This window comes from Podarcis bocagei, assembly GCF_964188305.1.
Source record: "Podarcis bocagei genome assembly, chromosome: 10".
Classification (NCBI taxonomy): Eukaryota; Metazoa; Chordata; class Lepidosauria; order Squamata; family Lacertidae; genus Podarcis; species Podarcis bocagei.
In genome coordinates, this window is record NC_138135.1 from 54,622,791 (window position 1) to 54,641,179 (window position 18,389).

General features: G+C 42.1%; 1 protein-coding gene across 4 annotated transcripts in view; it reads right to left on the minus strand.

Moving 5' to 3' along the window:
- Nucleotides 1-12,701, minus strand: part of PNPLA8 (patatin like domain 8, phospholipase A2) — a 36,088-nt gene extending 23,387 nt beyond the window's left edge. For 2 of the 4 annotated variants that reach the window (XM_081211562.1, XM_081211565.1), the window contains exons 1-3: nt 6,327-6,472; nt 2,361-3,534; nt 394-543 (exon numbers count right to left, since the gene is read on the minus strand). In XM_081211562.1, the coding sequence (XP_081067688.1) occupies nt 394-543; nt 2,361-3,449 (1,239 nt within the window). In that variant the 5' untranslated portion in view covers nt 3,450-3,534; nt 6,327-6,472. The other 2 variants (XM_081211564.1, XM_081211563.1) reach the window with 2 other exon arrangements.
- Between the last annotated feature and the right edge of the window lie 5,688 nt (nt 12,702-18,389).

Genomic DNA, 18,389 nt, shown 5'->3' on the forward strand with positions numbered 1-18,389 from the left:
TCTACTATAAAGTCAGAAATGACTGTGATTATCTCCAGAAAACTTCTGAATCTTTTGTGTATTACAACCTTGTGATCTTTGAGTATTATATAACATTACCGTCCCTGCACCAGTTATTGGTGTAACTTTAGTGCAGCAATGGCTAACCTGTGGAACTTCAATGCCAATTGTTCCTGACAAGTGGCTATGCTGGCTGGGCCTGATGAGAGCTGGTGACCAACAACATATTGGCAGGATATAAGAAGCCACTGATTCTTACAGCCTGATATCAAGTGGAATATGCACTTAGATGTTATATATTGTTGTAAAATACATGGCTCACAATTATTATTTCCAAAATGAGGATGTGATTTCATTCTCAATTCATGGTGAGATGATAGAATTGATTTGTACCTTAACAGCAACTCCTCTACTTTCTGGAAATTCCAAGAGATGGTATGTCAGTTCTTCAACCCTGTTGATACAGACTCTTCTGTTAGATGATCTCCGTAATGCTTGCACTAAAGCCCGGGTTCTGTTATCTATACTCACCCTTGCAATAATCTAAGAAGAGAATGTTTTATTAATTTTAAAAATCCATCAAATATCTAAAAGAGATGTCTTCAACCAATTCAAACTCAGGACCCATCTTCACCCCAAATGTGCATTTGAGGGACCCATTTCTTAACCTTTAATCATATATTTGTATGCTGGCAGCACTGCTGTTGTGACCCAGTAGTGGGTCCCAACCCACCAGCTGAAGATCACTGGTCTAAGGGATCTAGCAACACAAGCTTTTGTGGGCCAGAACCCACTTTATCAATCACATTAAAAAAAATGGCAGGCAGGCAGTTTGTTCCCTCCTTTTCTCTATGAGCACAAGTTAAATACTCATCCACTTAAGGCTGAAATCCTATGCACACTTAACAGGGAGTCCTTTGAAAATACAACTTCTAAACAGACATGCATAGGTTTTCACTACTCATAACCATTCCTTGCATCTGATTACATGAATCCTAGCATGTACTACAAGTGTCATGCAGTGCAATCCTATACATGTATACTCAGAGGTCCCATTGACTTTCATGGGCTTACCCCAAATAAATGTGCACAGGACTGCAGCTTTTAAGGTACCAGAAGTGTTTTGGTGGTTTTGTTCTAAGAAAATGCCCCTGGAATTAATAAAAATGCATATATATATATTGATAAATAATATTTTCATCATTTTTTTTTTTAGACTGAAACTGAAAATAACCACTTACCTTGTTATCTCTGCTGAGTTAATAATTATAAGAACATGGAAAAGCTTGCTGAATCAGACCAATGGCCCATCTAGTCCAGCATCCTGTTCTCAGAGTGGCCAGCCCATGTGAAACCTGCAAGGAGGACCTGAGTACAAGAGCACTTCCCCCCCCCCCCTGGGTAGCTTCCAGCAATTATTTCCATGTCCGACAAACAGGGAGAGCTTTAGAAGCATTTCAGAAATATGTAGTAAGGGTGCTGGGCTAATAAAGTGGCACCTTGGTTCTCGAACTTAATGCATTCCTGAAATCCGTTTGACTTCCGAAACGTATGAAAACCAAGGCACAGATGCCCCAGAAATGATAGCCAGCAGCTGCACTGGACCTTCAGCTTCCTAAAAAAGTTTGAAAACCGGAACACTTACTTCCAGGTTTCTGGCGTTCGGGAGCCGATTTGTTCATCAACTAAGCTGTTCGAGACCCAGGTTCCACTGTACTGTTGTGCACCAGTAACTTACTGAAGAGAGTTGTAGGGAAGACAGTAGAAAAAACAAGAGTGGGACACAAACAGCACTTTAAAGTGCTCAATACAGAGTTGTGTTCAACTAAGCTCACTCTGGCAGCCCTTACCACAGCCCTATAAGGCCAACAGCAGTATTCTGAATATTGATTTGTCTGTGGTGACTAAAGTCCTCCCGGTGAACAGGTAGGGCTGTTTTTAAGTTAAAAGCTAATAGATTATCTCCTGACCTCAAGGCTGTTGATGTTCTGTACCTGATTTTTGTTACTTTTGCATAGGCAGTCATTTTTATAGACTAATTTACAGGGTTGCTGCAAACTAGCACTCTTTAAATAGAAAGCCAATTCATCCAGTTACTTAGTTCTTTTATGGTAAGAGTGTACAAAATAAATCAAAAATCTCTACGTATACTTTAACCATGTAAGTACTTTCACAAAGCTGTTTCTTAAGTTGTATAACCTTTTAAAAATATTCTATACTCTGTTCTGTTAAAATCAATGACACAGGGGTTTGGGGTGGTTGGTCCGCGCCCCCCCCCCCATTTTCTTCTATTGTCTATAACTATATTTTATCTGTTACATAACAAAATAGCTTATAAAGTGATGATTACGGAGGTTTACCTTTTCCCTTTGAAGGGACAGCCTCCTCTCTTTCTCTTCCGCACGTTTAGCCTCCTCGTCATCTTTCAACTTATCCTCACTTTCTTGTACTTTGCTCTTTTCTGGCAAAGCGGTTTTCGGATCAGATCGTAACTTTGGGACGAGTCCTCCAATGTAACTATCCACAAAGGCCTGTACACTGTTACTTGGGTAAGAAAGAAAACTTGCAATACCCTTTTTGCTGGAAGCTGGAGCGGTGGCACTGGCGTTTGCAGAGTCTGGAGACTGTGCTGCAGGTATTAAGGCGGATACTGCATTCATTCTGTTTTCATTACTTAATATGTCATCTTCTGGTGTATCAAGTGTCTTCCCCTCCTGTGTCTGTGATTTAGGAGGGGAACCATTCCCCTTTTTCTCTTGAGCCATACCACCAGTGCTAAAGTACCAATTGATGTGATTTGCTAGAAAGTTGTATGTTTCTCCAAAGTTTGTAGCAAAATAGCTAACATGAAAAAGGCTATTTTTGAAATCTGCAAGATCTTTCAATGAACCACGATTAGTACTACTGGGTCCCAAGTCTTCACTTACAGGCACAAGCTTCTTACCATCTATGCTATCATTGCAGTCTTTCTGACTTCTGTTGTTTGCAGCTTGTCTGACATTTTCTGGGTTCGTATGAAAACTATTTTCTTGGCCATTATTTTCAGCCGATCTGTTCAGTATACCAGAATGTGGCTTAAGCCGAGCTATCCGTGAAATCAGTTCACTGTGAGTTCCAGACACAGCTTTTGAGACAGATTCTAAAGTGTTCTTAAATCGTGACATGCGACTGCTTGTTTTTGTCAATTCCTTAGAAGTACTAAGTTTAGAAGCTCTGTAATGCAAGGAGTCATGATAACAGAAGTGCTTGTTATACCATAGTGCTTTGACTCCTCCCCATTTATAATATGGTTTGCTTGTGTGAAAAACTCTAAAAGGAATAGCTTGAGTTATACTCCAAAAAAGCTTAGGTCTGTACAAGTAATATAGTTGTCTGGTGTTTTGTTTACAAAGGCTTTTTGAACTAGCTACTAAGTACAGATAGGCATCTAAAGACAACCGAATTGACATTACGTATAAATACTGAAGTCATCCATAAATTTGTTTTGTCCAGAAATCTTTTTTTAAAAGGAAACATCACTCTTCAGGATGTTACCTGAAATGAAAAATAAAGAGTGTTAGTCTATTGAGCAAAGTATGCTCGACAAAGAGAAATCAGAGTTTCCAGTAGTGAGTATACTTGATCTTAGCCTAAGAGGCAGCTCATCAAATTTAGAATTGTATCGTTCTGGGAAGCCATTTCTTTAAGGAGTTAAACAAAAGTAATCTGAAATTAGCTACAGGGATTACCAATACTCAAATACAGTGTAATGCATTGAAGCAAGGTATCAGAACATCCCCAAGAATAGCTACATATTAAGCAATAGAATAAAACAGACACCCCCAAACTCGGCCCTCCAGATGTTTTAGGACTACAACTCCCATCATCCCTAGCTAACAGGACCAGTGGTCAGGGATGATGGGAGTTGTAGTCCCAAAACATCTGGAGGGCTGAGTTTGGGGATGCCTGGGATAAAATGCTGACTCCCTCAAAGTATAGACTATGGGATAAAAGGCAACATTGTATTCATTCCTATAAGAACAAGGCAAGAGTGTAATTAGAGACAGATTTAGATAACAATACTAGAAATTAGATTCCTTCCCATGGTGGGTTTGTATTAGTGAAAGTGCTTCTGTTAGTGTAAAGCAAAGCACCTCATTTTCACCCCTACCAAATGACCAAATGCAGGTCTCTATGCCATACCACAGAATCTTCCAACCTCCAGGAGAATCTTTTAGGGGTACAGTATATGAAGTATCAGTGAGAAGTAGACATACTGCCCTGTGCAAATGGAAGCACTACCACAGTTGAAAAACAACAACCACCCACTGCCAGTTGCATCACTTAATCCAACAAGTCTACTCTAAGGCAACTCTTTCACCACATTTAAGTTTTCACTGAACTTTGGCACCAACCATTACGTCTTCATTGCACTTTGGCATGAATAATCTATTGCATTTCTCACTGCAATCAACAATGCCTCTGGGGAAAATGTTTCAGGGAAACTTCCTAGAATAGCTCTCCACTGAAGTACTGCATCAAATCAGCCTGTGTGTGCCCAAATGCCACTTGGTGCATTTCATATTCTAAGGAAAGAAAAGCTTGTATACAATCATTTTATTTTAAGCAATGAACAAGTTGAGCAACAGAGAATAGCTAGCTGACAACAGGGCACGTGACACCTGCATGATCTGTTCCTAGTATCTTTCTTGTACAGCCAAGATCACACATTACAAGGCACTATTTATAACTGACAAGATGAGCACTTGCATACAGGAATACACTTAAAACCAGGAGGAAAACATTCAGAGCATAATAGCTTTGGGTTTCAGTGAGACATGCTTAGAGGATAAGCTGGATATAAGCTCACAAATACAATTAAGCAAATTGCCAAGCATTACGTGTGTTTTCAGGACACAAGACTGACCACACCAAAGCCGTACGCTAGTCACATACACAATATAGATGTATTCCTTAATACATCTTTAGCCCGGTGGAAGGCAGAAAAACTAGTGAAATAACCAACCACATACACACCCATTTTTTAAAGATTGAGAACAGCTCAAAACCTTTAACAGTCAGAAAATATTCCAAAAGCAAACATTCTTGCGGAAAAAAAGTCTTAATTATATGCACACAAACAAACAGGAATATTAAAAGCTATTTTGCTACTCAGTCTACTGACCATGATACGTTTAATATCAAAGTCGCGGGTTCGAGCCCCAAACTTCACATTTCAGGGGTTGGACTAGATGACCCTTGTGGTCCCATCCAACTCTACAATTATATGAGTCTATAAGGGTTTTCAAACGATGGGGAGAGAGGGCGATATAGAGGGAAGGCATCACATATACTATTGTGCTCCTTCCTTTATATTAAGAGCCAAAGCTGAGAGAGAGAAAGAATGAAAGGCCACAGGGCCCTATAATACCAGGTGGGCAACTTTTAGGGAAACAGTGAATGTTTGAAGTCTCAGCCTTAAGCGGAACCTCACATCCCAAAGACACCAGATGTATGAGGAGAGACTGTGTACTATCACTCATTGGTTTGTTGTTTTTATTTTGTTTATATATTTTGAGGTATTATATTTTGATTTTGTTCTGTGAACCACCCTGAGACCTCTGGGCATAGGGTGGTATATAAATTCAATAATAAATAAATAACAATAATAGCAGCAGCTGACTCACACGCCCCTGGGACAAACTACCACGGGACCCCTGGCTCAAACTCGTAACCTGTTCACTGGTAATAGTAATAACAATAACAATATTTTTTTATCATTTATACCCCCGCCCACTTAGGGAGGCTTTCAACACATACAAAAGCATAACCTATAAAAACATAATAATAATAATAATAATAATAATAATAATAATAATAAATTTGTCCCCGCCCATCTGTTTTCCCCAGCCACTCTGGGTGGCTTCCACAAATACTAAAAATACACTAATATGTCATACATTAAAAACTTCCCTGAACAGGGCTGCCTTAAGATGTCTTCTGAATGTCAGGTAGTTGTTTATCTCTTTGACAGATAAATGGTACTACTGAAGGCCTTTTAAGCCAGGGACAACCCGAAGCTACGCAACGTACACGAAAGGCACACATAAACACACACACACACACACACACACACTCTCTCTCACACACACACAAAAATACCCCGTAACCAAGGAATACAAAACACCGCGAACCTTAGAGGGGCAACAGGGCGACTCACAGACCCAGGTAAACAGGCGCGTTCCTCCTGACACGGGTCAGGAAAGGCGCGCACGACGACGACAACACGAGGCAAGGCAGCAGCACGAGGGGACGGAAGGCCAAGGGAGCTGCTGGCTGCCACTCACCCCAAGCAGGGCTCCCCGAAGGTCGACGGTCTACCCTCTAGGCCGCCCGGCAGGACGCCCAACGCGAAACCCGGAACAACAGTCTCACCGGCCATTTTCTTCCCAGCCGGTGAGCATGCGCGGTCGGCTGCGCACGCGCGCTAGAGACGCGCTGGCGTCGAGATTTATTTATTTATAAAGCGCTCTCTCTCTCTCGCTCTCGCTCTCGCTCTCACCCCTCAGGGGTCGTGCGCCTACCCCATCTTTACCTAGTACGCATGCGTGCGAGCTGGAACGTTTAGCCGCGCGCCGTTTAACGACAAGAAACAAGCTCGATAGCCGCCGGTCTCCTAAAAATGGCAAAAGAGAGAACAGATATTTAAAGGGTTCTCTAGGGCAGGGAGTTTCCGGGTTGATAATGGAGATGCCGTATTTAGCGCACACGCACAAAGAAAGAAAAAGGAGAATAAATATTATTATTGTTGTTGTTTTATTTATACCCTGCCCACTTTAGGCGGCTTTAAAACACATATAAAGCCATAAAATAAAATCTTAAAGATTGTAACGTATCTGGGGTTAGACCTCGGTGTGTCCACCTAGAAACTAACAAAAAAGCTCGCAGCAAACAGATGAGTTGTTGCTCTTAAGTGGAGATTCCCCCCCCCTTTTAAGTAAACACTTAAAAACAAACAAACAGCCTTTCCTATTATAATTTATAAGTGTACTGGCATGGCTGCGTGGCTAAAATATTGCAACGGTTTATAACATATCCGCAATTTAGTCAGCACTGCAATTTGGGGAGCAACCCTGCAAGTATGAGACAGAAGTGGTGTTGAATAATATAATCTCTAAGTAACTGTGTAGGGCAGTGGTGTCCAAACTTTTTTTAGAGGGACAAATTTGATTAAGTGAACATGAGGGGGCTGGCCTGTCGTGGTTTCATTCCAACACCGGCCAAAGTTGTTGAGCTTTTTTCAGGATTGAAGTTGTTGAGCTTTTTTAACGATTGCTTCCCACAGGAATTGTGGTCAAACTTCAAAGAAACAAACTCCATTATTATTGACATCTCCTTACCCTGGGCTCCTTCAACTCCGGAGACTGTTGCCCCAGATGATGGAGACTACAACATGCAGCAGCAGTAGCAGCAACAGATAGCATGAGAGCTGAGGTATGAATTGATGAAGTGAACATGCGTGAGGCCTGACCATTTTGCCTGACATTCTTAGAATCATTAAAATTAAATGCAAATTTTATGCAACGATTTTATGCAAAGTTTATTGCAAATGGCATACTTCTCATTTCGTCACATGGATCACTCTGCCTTTCATATCTGAAGGCCAGATGAAAAATAAATCCAGAAAGCTGAAGTCAGGAACATTGTAAAGTACATTACACAGTAATAAAGGTTGTCTGTCAACTTTTAAGTTCACAACATATGAACAGGAATGTTATGGTAAAATCTGAGTGCGAGGCTGCTCTGCCACCCAGCTCGTCGGACTAAGTCCGCGGGTCCCTGAGGAGGAAAATGAGCTCAGCCGGAGACAGGAGCAAACTGCAGAAGATCCAAGTTTATTGCGCAACAGGTTCAAGGCGAGATTGAACAGCGAGAAAGGGGTGACATGAACTTTTGAAACTTCCCTCCATGTCCCAGAATACAGTGCAAAATACATCCCAGTTACATCATGAATACATTAAGAAGAGGTTGGGTTACACAGATTACATCATGAATACATTAAGAAGAGGTTGGGCTACACAGGATTAACATATGGAGGAGGGAGGGGGAATATGCAGAGCTGGAGATATGCGCAGATAAGCACATCCTGAGTACCAGTGATGAGAAGACAATGGTCCATGTATGCATAGTCTGCCACCTGGCATTGCCCGGAGGAAAGGCTTGGCAGAGTGATTTGACAGGATTAGGGTCTTGACACCTTGCTTGAGGGATTATGGAGGACAGGGGAGGTGTCATGGAGTCCTAGAGAAATTGAGCAAATTAGCACGTTGATTTTCTATGAATTTTATAGATTTTAGTCGCTTTTGACATTGACAATTGGAAATAAATGGATATATTGTAGCGAAGAAGAAGGTGAAGAAGACATGCCCCCCCCTTCCGTATCAAGGAACATAAGACCAGGTATATTTGTGTCCAAATATATTTATACCTGATTTAGACCAACTGACATTAACTGAGATTTTACAATGTATTCATCTCAACTGAAAAAAGAACAACATGCCTGCACTAATGCAAAGGGTGAAACTGAGATGATCTGGACTGCAGCTGAGGGATCCCCATTCCCTCCTGTTTGCACACAAGTAGGAGTTGGGATCGGGGCTGCTCTGATAGGCAGTGCAATGCCTCCCTTCCCAGCTGAGGGATCCCCGCCCCCTCCTGCTTGCACGCAAGTAGGAATGAGATTGGGGCTGCTCCAATGGGAACGGAGGCACCATGCTGTATGAGCCACACTGCCGCGGCTCTCGGCCTTCCGCCTTCCATGCCTGACCCACCGCGCACCGCTTCCCCACCATCACCGAAGAACCAACAACTCAGGGGCTGTCCAGGCTCATGGAGAAAGGAGATAGAAGCCTCAGAGGAAGGGGAAACGTGGTGAGCCAAGGATGATGACGGGTATTTAAAATTCTGCAATTCACAATTTCTCCTCTAAAGGACATAAGATATTATTCTTAAATACCATGGTGATTTTAAAAAATGCATAAAATTAACACTGCGGCCTGGGCAGGCGGGGTCTTCCTGTTATATACCTGCTGGGATTGAAAAGGCATCTGACCCTCACCTGAATCTCATAGCTCTCCTGACGAGCGCTTTGGTCTGCCCACCAGATGCCAGTGTTTTTGTTACAATCCCCTTCTCAATTAAGTAATCAATTTTAATCTAGAATTTAAAATCTCAAAACTTTCTTATTTGTTAATTCGAGCAAGTAAACTACTGCGCTCACTTCATTACAAACAGTATTTCTACCTGCAACACACTTGAGCAAACCTGCTCCTCTTCCTTTCACAGATATTTTGTTGCCATTTGCAACTGTCGCTGCCTCTGATTAGTTATCATTTAACTCTTGGGGAAAATAATTAGCATCACACGGCAACGTCCCAAAAGTGTACTGTAGTATTTATTTATTTATTTAGCCATGCCCCCACCCCCCACCCCCCGCCGACCAGATTGGTCGACCCAAGGAGTGATGCAGTCGGGGACTCCCTAATGGCGCGGGGGGCTAACTACGCCCCCCCCCCCGCGCACGCAGATGAGAGAGCTCCTGGTGAACCTGCAAAAAGGCTTTGGTGGGCAGGCACTTGGGGGCCACAAGAGATTGCTTTTTCAAAATTGCCTGGGGGGCCGTTTGAAACCAGCCCGGGGGCTGCAAGTGGCCTGCAGGCCAGACTTTGGACATGCCTGGTATAGGGGGAAAAGGTTCAGAGCACTGAACAACTTGTTGCCCCAGTCCATTTCTAGCGGAATTAATTATGTATAATAGTTGATATTGTAGAATAAATTATGCAAAATGATTTGGGCATTTGCATGATTTCTTATTTTTGCTTTTCGATTGACATGTTTGTTTGTTTGTTTTTTAAAACCACTGGATACGTAGCCTAAGCATCCCTTTCATGGACAGAATATGGAGAAAATATTCCTGTATGCATAAAGTGTGCAAGGGGCACCGTAATAAGGCTTATTCCTAGAATTCAAGATGGGCTTAGCCAATACTATGCATTTTTATTTGTCTTAACACCACCATCTTTAATCTACCACCTCCTACTGAAATATTGTGGGGAAATGTTCGTTCTTTATGGTAAAGAAGATTTAACAAAAACAACCGGAAGATGCCTGCAGTCAGGAGGGTTTGAAGCACCAACCCAAGCAATTCAAATGGTTTAAAGCACTGTATTGCCCTGGCAAAAATAATCCACTAAAAAAAAAGGATTTTTGTGATGTTAGGAAATTGGCAGAGGGCTCCTCCAGGCAACATATCTATTCAGCATCCATCCTGATCTGCTTGAATTTGCACATGGTGCTTAGAATATCTTGGTTCTTTATTGAGTAAGTCATTCTGATTTGTTTATTGGGCAGTTACATGACAACGAGCAACTTGAATTTGCCAGTGCATGAGTAAATCCTATCTGAAAATGGAGATGGTTTGGAAGAGCAGAGAGACGTGTAAACAACCTGCATCCAAATTAGGATGAATGCAGGATAAATATTCGTTGTTGTATAACTGTCCCATAAGTAAATCGGAATCAATGCTCAATAACGGCTGTTTACAGGATGCTTCCAGACTTTTGCTGTTCTCAGGTGGGATTAATTCACATAACCACAAATTCTGATGGCACAATTATAGTTGCTTGGACTTTTTGTGTTAAAGAAAGCAACAGGAAAACATACTGGAAAGTGTGGGGTGACACTTGGTTTGATGCAACATCATCTAGCCTCCCCACAAACAAATCAGAAGCAATGCTCATTAAATAGTCTGCATCATCTAATCTACCTGCAAACAAACCAGGATGAATGCTGAATTATCAGGTTTCTGGAGGAGCCTGAAAACAATACTTTACTGTACTACAAAACTCTTCTACATTCAAACACTAGGTGGCAGCCCGAAATGGAAAAGGAACTTGTTTTCCGTGTAATTACGTACACTGATAAATATCTCGAACTTACAAATGAAGCATACTAGCCAGCAATAAACTTTCCTGTCCTTTTGTTTATATGAATCTATTCTCTCTCATTCTCCATGACCTTGCCATTGTTATAAGCACGCTATCCATTGCAAATGTCTGTTTAGTTTGGCAGCTAAGCAGAGACACTGTAGGGCATAGTTTATGACATACACATAAACTTGAAAAGAGGCAACTCTGCTTTCACCCTCCTCCACACTTCCCGGTCTCTGGAGATGAGAAAGGATAATGGGAATGGAAAGAGACACAGGGAGGATTCTTAGAATGGGTCTATTTATGCACAGCTAGCAGAGAATAAGAGGGTCTTGGGAATGGAAGGAGCAATGTTATGAACAGGTAGAAAGGAAAAGAGGAAATTACTTGAGGCGGCAACATAGACAGGAAAGCTTGGAGGAGGGTGGAAGAAGATGCAAGAATGCCTTGCATTTATTTGGGTTGCAAACACTGAACAGTGTGGCTAATCTTCCATAAATCCAGTTTGAGACAGGTGGTTGTTTGAATGGGTGGGAGGGACATGGTAATGGCTGATAAGGGAGTTTATGCCTAGTGGGAAGGCGAACAGGGGAACTGCCCTGTGCTTTCGGGCCACAGCCAAGAGCCCTGCTGATTTCCACCCATCAAATGAGGCTCTCAGTCTGCTCCTTAGAGCAGGGCAAGGATGGAGGCGGCCACCAATTGCCCTGAGAGAATGGTCCCGGTGGGCTTTTAAAAGGGTGACTTTGATAAGTTAGTTTAATGTTCCTTGTAAGCTGCCTTGGTATGGATTATATATTGGAAGGTGGGATGTACATTAGGTCACATTCACACCATACATTTAAAAGGCAGCTATCTACCAGTTCTGGCTGAGACCCTACCTGCCTGCACACTGTCTTGCCAGAGTGCTAAATGCACTGGTTATCTCCCGCTTGGACTACGACAATGCGCTCTACGTGGGGCTACCTTTGAAAGTGACTCAGAAACTACAACTGATCCAGAATGCAGCAGCTAGACTGGTGACTGGGAGCATGTTATGTACTGAGTTGAATAGGATCCAAACTGCAGCAGTCTGATTGGTCCTAGAACAATAGGATCCAAATTGCAGCAGTCTGATTGGTCCTAGAACAATAGGATTCAGAATGCAGCAGTCTGATTGGTCCAAGAACAATGCAGCAGTATGATTGGTTGGCAGGAACCACCCATTCATGCTCCAGATATAAGTGAATCCACAACCTGATTGGCTTACAGTAGAATTCCAGAATTAACCAATCATGTGCAGCCCATTGTGTAAATAATGTATATAAAGCAGATACGTTGAGGGGACTTTCATTCATTCCTCCTCACCACTATGAGCTGAATAAAGAGCATGAAATCACTTTGCGACTCTGAGTATATTTCAGAGCAGCTGCCAAGACCACATAAAGATAGTCAGTAGCCAATGTAGGGCCTGAAATGGGGTTATGGGATATGTGTAAGCAGAGCCAGCCAGCCGCACCATACACCAGAGAGAAACCTAACCCAGGCCCCTCAGCTATGCCAACTTGGAGCCGGCACAGCAAAATAAGTAAATAAATAAAAACTTAAACAAAAACAGCTCCCCTACCTTCTTTCTTGGCTGGCGTAATCTGGCAGAGCTTCAGATGCAGCAGCTGATCTGCCACTCTGCCCCACCTTGGCAAGGATTTGGAGTGCTCTGCCAATTCGTCTAATTTGGCAAGACGCGCAGGCAGATGCAGCTTAGAATACCTTGTAGAGCCAGTTGCAAGGAGATAAAGGAGATTTTGTTTCCCAACAGAAGAAGAAGTCACAAATGCAGAGACTGATCTAGGTGAGCCAACACACTTTTTACATTTAGGTCAAGCCCTGGTTTGCCTTTAAACATGCACGAACAAGAGCAGGCGGACCAGTTTTCAACACAGCAGGTGTTAATCAGCTTGCTAATGTCCGGATGTGCACTTTCCTTTACACCCCCCACCTTTTACATACATTTAAACTGCAATGTAATTGACATGATCTGTATTATTATTTTTTGGCATTTTCTTCAACTCTGACTTAACTGCTTACATTTCTTTCTTCGCTTCCACCCGTTTCTTTACATATACGCCTGCCAACTTAGGTGAACCCTCCATGCATGTGATGAAGTAAACTCTGGTCTATGGAAGTGTATGCCATTGTTATGCACATCCTACCTCTGTAGGTTAAACGTTCCGGTGGTCCATGCAGCACTTACCCAGGTTTGATATCCTTTGGTAGGAGGTCAACTGAAGTCTTATTGACGTTCTGTAGCATTTGCTTTATTGACACAGGTTGCTCATAGGTGGAGGCGTAGCTTAATCAGGGCTCCCCCCCCCCAGGCAGAATTCACTGGAACTCAGTTCCAGCATCTCTCAGGTGGGCGCCATTGCTATTATAAGAGAACAAGGGAGGTGTTCATTGTGAGTTCTGGCACCTCTTTTTCTAGAAAAATAGCACTGAGCTTAACCATTCTAACAGGCAAAGTTCACAGCTCCCACATCATATATTTAGGGGTATTGCCATCTCTCTCTCCCCCCCCCCAATGCTTTTAGATCACAGTCCAAAATCACAGCTCTCTGTTTATTTTTTCTTCTGCTCCTGTCTGAAGCCCCCTTTTTTCAGGAGAGGAATCTAGGTAAGTCAACTTCTCTAACCATCACTGAATGAAACGCATTGTTGGAACACCAAGGCAGGCAAGCACATTTTTTTTTATTTGTATGCTTTTCCACCCTGCTCTTTCCTTCCACAATTACCAATAATGTAGAATACACAGCATTAAAAACAAAATTTAAAACAGCAGTGGCAGAGATCACAGATAAAAATGAGCTGCGTGGGTAATACTCAGCAGTCAAAAGTAAGTGTGACATTCACACAGCTTTTTCCATTTTCCAAAGCAGTTTGAAGAAGCTTCTTGGGTTTTTCTTTCAGCAAACAGATTGATAGAGGGGAAAGTTCAGTTACTGTCATCTGGCTGGATGTGAGGTGGGAGTCTCAGGGGCAAAATTCATGTGCAGGCAGTGCTTCCCCACAAGTAAGTGATGCTTTTGAAGTCGGTGAAATCCATCCCTATAAATAAGAATCCAAGGTTAACCTATGACCCCCGATATACAATGACACTGCGGGTTCCATTGAAAGCAGGTTAAAAGATTACTATTACAGATAGGATCTCCCAGGGGATAAAAAGAGGCATGTACTGATCTCCTGTTGTGCCACTAGTCTTACTCCTTTGTTCCATTAAGGTTCAAGTTCCCCTGCTTGATTTATAGTTTGTGAACTGTAGGGAGATAGAAGGTGTGTCTGATTAAGTTATCTGAGCACAGTTACATCTGATTTTTTAATCTAATGGTAACAATAGTAATTGGATGTATTCCTTTTCTTTGCAAAAGTATTATTAGACATTCCCTGTTTTGAGTACTGAGAAATCCCAGGGACAACACCAGCACTACAGGGTTTTGCTTATACCGGAGAATTAGAATACAGTGGTACCTTGGGTTACAAACACCTTGGGTTACAAACACCTCAGGTTACAGACTCCGCTAACCCGAAAGTCGTACCTCAGGTTAAGAACTTTACCTCAGGATGAGAACAGAAATTGTGCACCGGCGGCGCGGCGGCAATGGGAGGCCCCCATTAGCTAAAGTGGTACCTCAGATTAAGAACAGTTTCAGGTTAAGAATGGACCCCCAGAATGAATTAAGTTTGTAACCAGAGGTACCACCGTACTTTTGTATAATCTGTTTTAATTAACATTTTAATATTTTAATGTTCCATTATTTTAATGTTGTATTTTATTTTTGTTTTTAAATTGTAATCATTCATCTTGTTTTTAATATTGCTTGTAAGCCGCTCTGAGCCCGGCCTTGGCTGGGGAGGGCGGGGTATAAATAAAAATTATTATTCTTATTATTATTATTATTAATTATCCAAGTAGGAAGTAAGCACAGGGCTGAGGAACCTGTATTCCTCTATAGCAAGGTTTCCCAAACTTGGGTCTCCAACTGTTTTTGGCCTACAACTCCCATTATCCTTAGCTAGCAGCACCAGTGGTGGGAATTGTAGCTCAAAAACAGTTTGAGATTCAAGTTTGGGAAACACCGCTCTAGAGGTTGCTAGACTCCAGTTCCCATCAGCCTCAGCCAATATTGCCAATGGTCGGGGTGATGGGAATTATAGTCCAGCAACATTTTGGAGGCCCATAGGCTCCCTAGCCCTGACATACAACATGCATTCTTACAGTAAGCATGTGTTCAGCCCCTCCAAAGCTAAACCTGTTACAGCTAACTGTGGTAGGAAACTCAGATGGTTTTGTTTTTGTCTCTTCCAATCTCCACAGTGCTGTTTCAATTTCACACACACTGCCCACTGCACACACACCTTTTTCTCCCAGGTGCTCAAGATGGCATACATGGTTCTTCCCCACCTGATTGAATCCTCACAACAACCCTGTGAAGTAATTTAGGCTGGGAAGCAGTTGCTGACAAAGGCACCCAGTGAACTTCCTTGCTGAATGGTCATTTGAACCATGGTCTCCCAGGTCCTAGTTCAACATTTGGTACACCACACTGGCTGTTACAAGGGCATCATATTTTAGAGGAAGGAGATGTAAGAATCAGAAAATATCCACTGAAATAATGGATGTGAAGCATACTGGGCTGGATACAGACTTACAGCGCAATCCTGGCCATTTCTACTTGGAAGTAAGTCCTATTGAATTCAATGGGGTGTACTCCTAGTCTTAGTTAAGTGGGGTTAGAACAGCAGCCTTAGTCATGCTTAGAGTACACTTAGTGAAATCAACAACTGAACGTTAGTCATCATTACTAACTTAAGTCACACTGATTTCAATGGATCAACTCTAAGCATGGCTAAGGTTGGATCCAACCAATGGCCAAAAAAAATGTGCAATATAATATGAAACCATTACAAGTTTATCAATGAAGGTGCAGCTGATAAGTAAAGAAATCTAGAGGGTTGTGAAATTTTACAGAATCTCTGATACTCTCTCTTCATATTCTTGCACGCTGAAACAATAAATATTCCTTTGGTAATCTTGTTTATACGGCTACATACATCTGCTAGCAATCATTCTGTTCCTAGAAGGACTATGTTTATGTTACCATAATTACACTGAAAAATCCCAGATATCGCAGAGCCTATTTTTATCCTAACGATGAAGTAGTCAACAGCTCTGCCTATTGAAACATCCTGGCTACTTAGCCAAACTATGAAGAAATAATAATAATAATAATAATAATAATAATAATAATAATAATAATTAATAATAATAATAAATTTTATTATTTTATTACCGTAAGTTCCTCTGTGGGACATACCAGGAGAGGCGGCCCAGTAGGTACGAGGGTCCTAGGCCGTATATGGCTTTGAAGATTAAAACCAGCACCTTAAACCTGATCCTGTACTCCACCGGGAGCCAGTGCAGCTGCTATAGCACTGGGTGAATGTGATTTCGCAGCGAAGACCCCGTAAGGAGTCTCGCTGCAGCATTCTGCACCCGCTGGAGTTTCTGGGTCAGTCTCAAGGGCAGCCCCACGTAGAGCGAGTTACAATAATCCAGTCTGGAGGTGACCGTCACATGGATCACAGTGGCTAGGTCAGGGCGAGAGAGGTAAGGAGCCAACTGCTTAGCTTGGCGGAGATGGAAAAATGCCGCCTTTGTTATAGCTGCAATCTGCGCCTCCATGGAGAGGGAGGTGTTGAAGATTACACCCAAACTCTTAACGGACGGTGCTGGCACTAATTGCGCCCCCGCAAGAGATGGGTGCTGCCCCCCCAATCCCATATTGTCCCGACCCAGCCACAGGACCTCTGTCTTCGAAGGATTTAACTTCATCCGGCTCCCACGTAACCATCCATCCATCCATCCAGTTCTTGTGATACATTTTGTGGTTGATAATCACTGCACACAAGGGAGAAACTATTCTAAGCTGTTCATTGTGGGTGCCTCCACATGGCAGCTTCTTCTGTACTTGGTGCTGCACATTTTTTATTATTTTATTATTTTTGCAGCATCCACATAGCATTAACCTAATTAAAATGCCAACCTTACTCCCCTACCCCAATTAATTCCAGATTTACCATTTACCGGTATATGTTTTGTTTTGCTACTTACTGGCTTTTCCACAGAAATTGTAAATTTGGATTAAATGGTGAAATAATATGGGTAAGCTTTCAGATTAGGACAATATCATGTGGAAACTGTTCCAAACTTGCATGCATGCATAGCATAGACTCCAGAGGGAACAGCCACCTAGAAGTGCCCCAAATTATAGAAATAGTTCCCTTGAGCTTAACTGAGAAAAATTGCCTGGTTAAGTTTCCTAAAAAATAATATCTATATTAATGCTGCAGTATGTATTTACCTAGGAATAAGTCTGAATTCAATGCAGTAGGAAAACTTTTTTTTAACTCATCAATTTTTGGACAACTGGACAAAATATTTTTAACTGGTCGATAACCCCATTTTTTATTACAATACAAATGAACAACAACCACTATTCTAATGTAATTGTAAACTTCTAAGGACCTTGGTTTTGTTATTTTTCCTCTCGCAAACATAGTTCCTCTCCCCCTTTAGGGGATATCGAATGTCCATCCAAACTAAGCAACAGGCCTTCTAGAGTTCTTCCAGGCTCCCAGAGTCTGTACAGACTCTGCTTCACTTAGTTCTCTTAAAAACAGTGTCTTGGGAACAGAGCCAAAAACTCCGAGAAGTTCTCAAGCAAAACACCACAATGGGGCAAAAGGTTGGTCAACAGTGGCAAAAGCCCATATGTTCTGTGGGGCAAGTTATGTGAGGTCTTTGGTCTAATAGACCCGTGTATTTTGGCTCATTTAAATAAACGGGATAACTTCATTGAACACTGCATATTTGGAAGAGTCTGCAGTCGTAGTCCCAGCACACATATCTCAATGAGAGAAGGAAAAAAATGAAAATCAGCTTTAAAAAATTGATATATCGTTATGGAAGTTTGCATGTGCATTCCTGATGCAACTCTGTGAGTCAAATGTTAAGTCTGGCTTGAACCTTATATCCAGATTTTTGGTGGGTGGGGAACCTGAAAACTCACTGTACAGTGGTACCTCGGGTTACATACGCTTCAGGTTACAGACTCCGCTAACCCAGAAATAGTGCTTCAGGTTAAGAACTTTGCTTCAGGATAAGAATAGAAATTGTGCTCCGGCGGCGCGGCGGCAGCAGGAGGCCCCATTAGCTAAAGTGGTGCTTCAGGTTAAGAACAGTTTCAGGTTAAGAATGGACCTCCGGAACAAATTAAGTACTTAACACGAGGTACCACTGTAATGTGATATATCTCATGAGCACGAAGCGAGCTTAATGATTTAATATTTTATATGTTTGGCATGATTCTCCATCTGCAATCATAA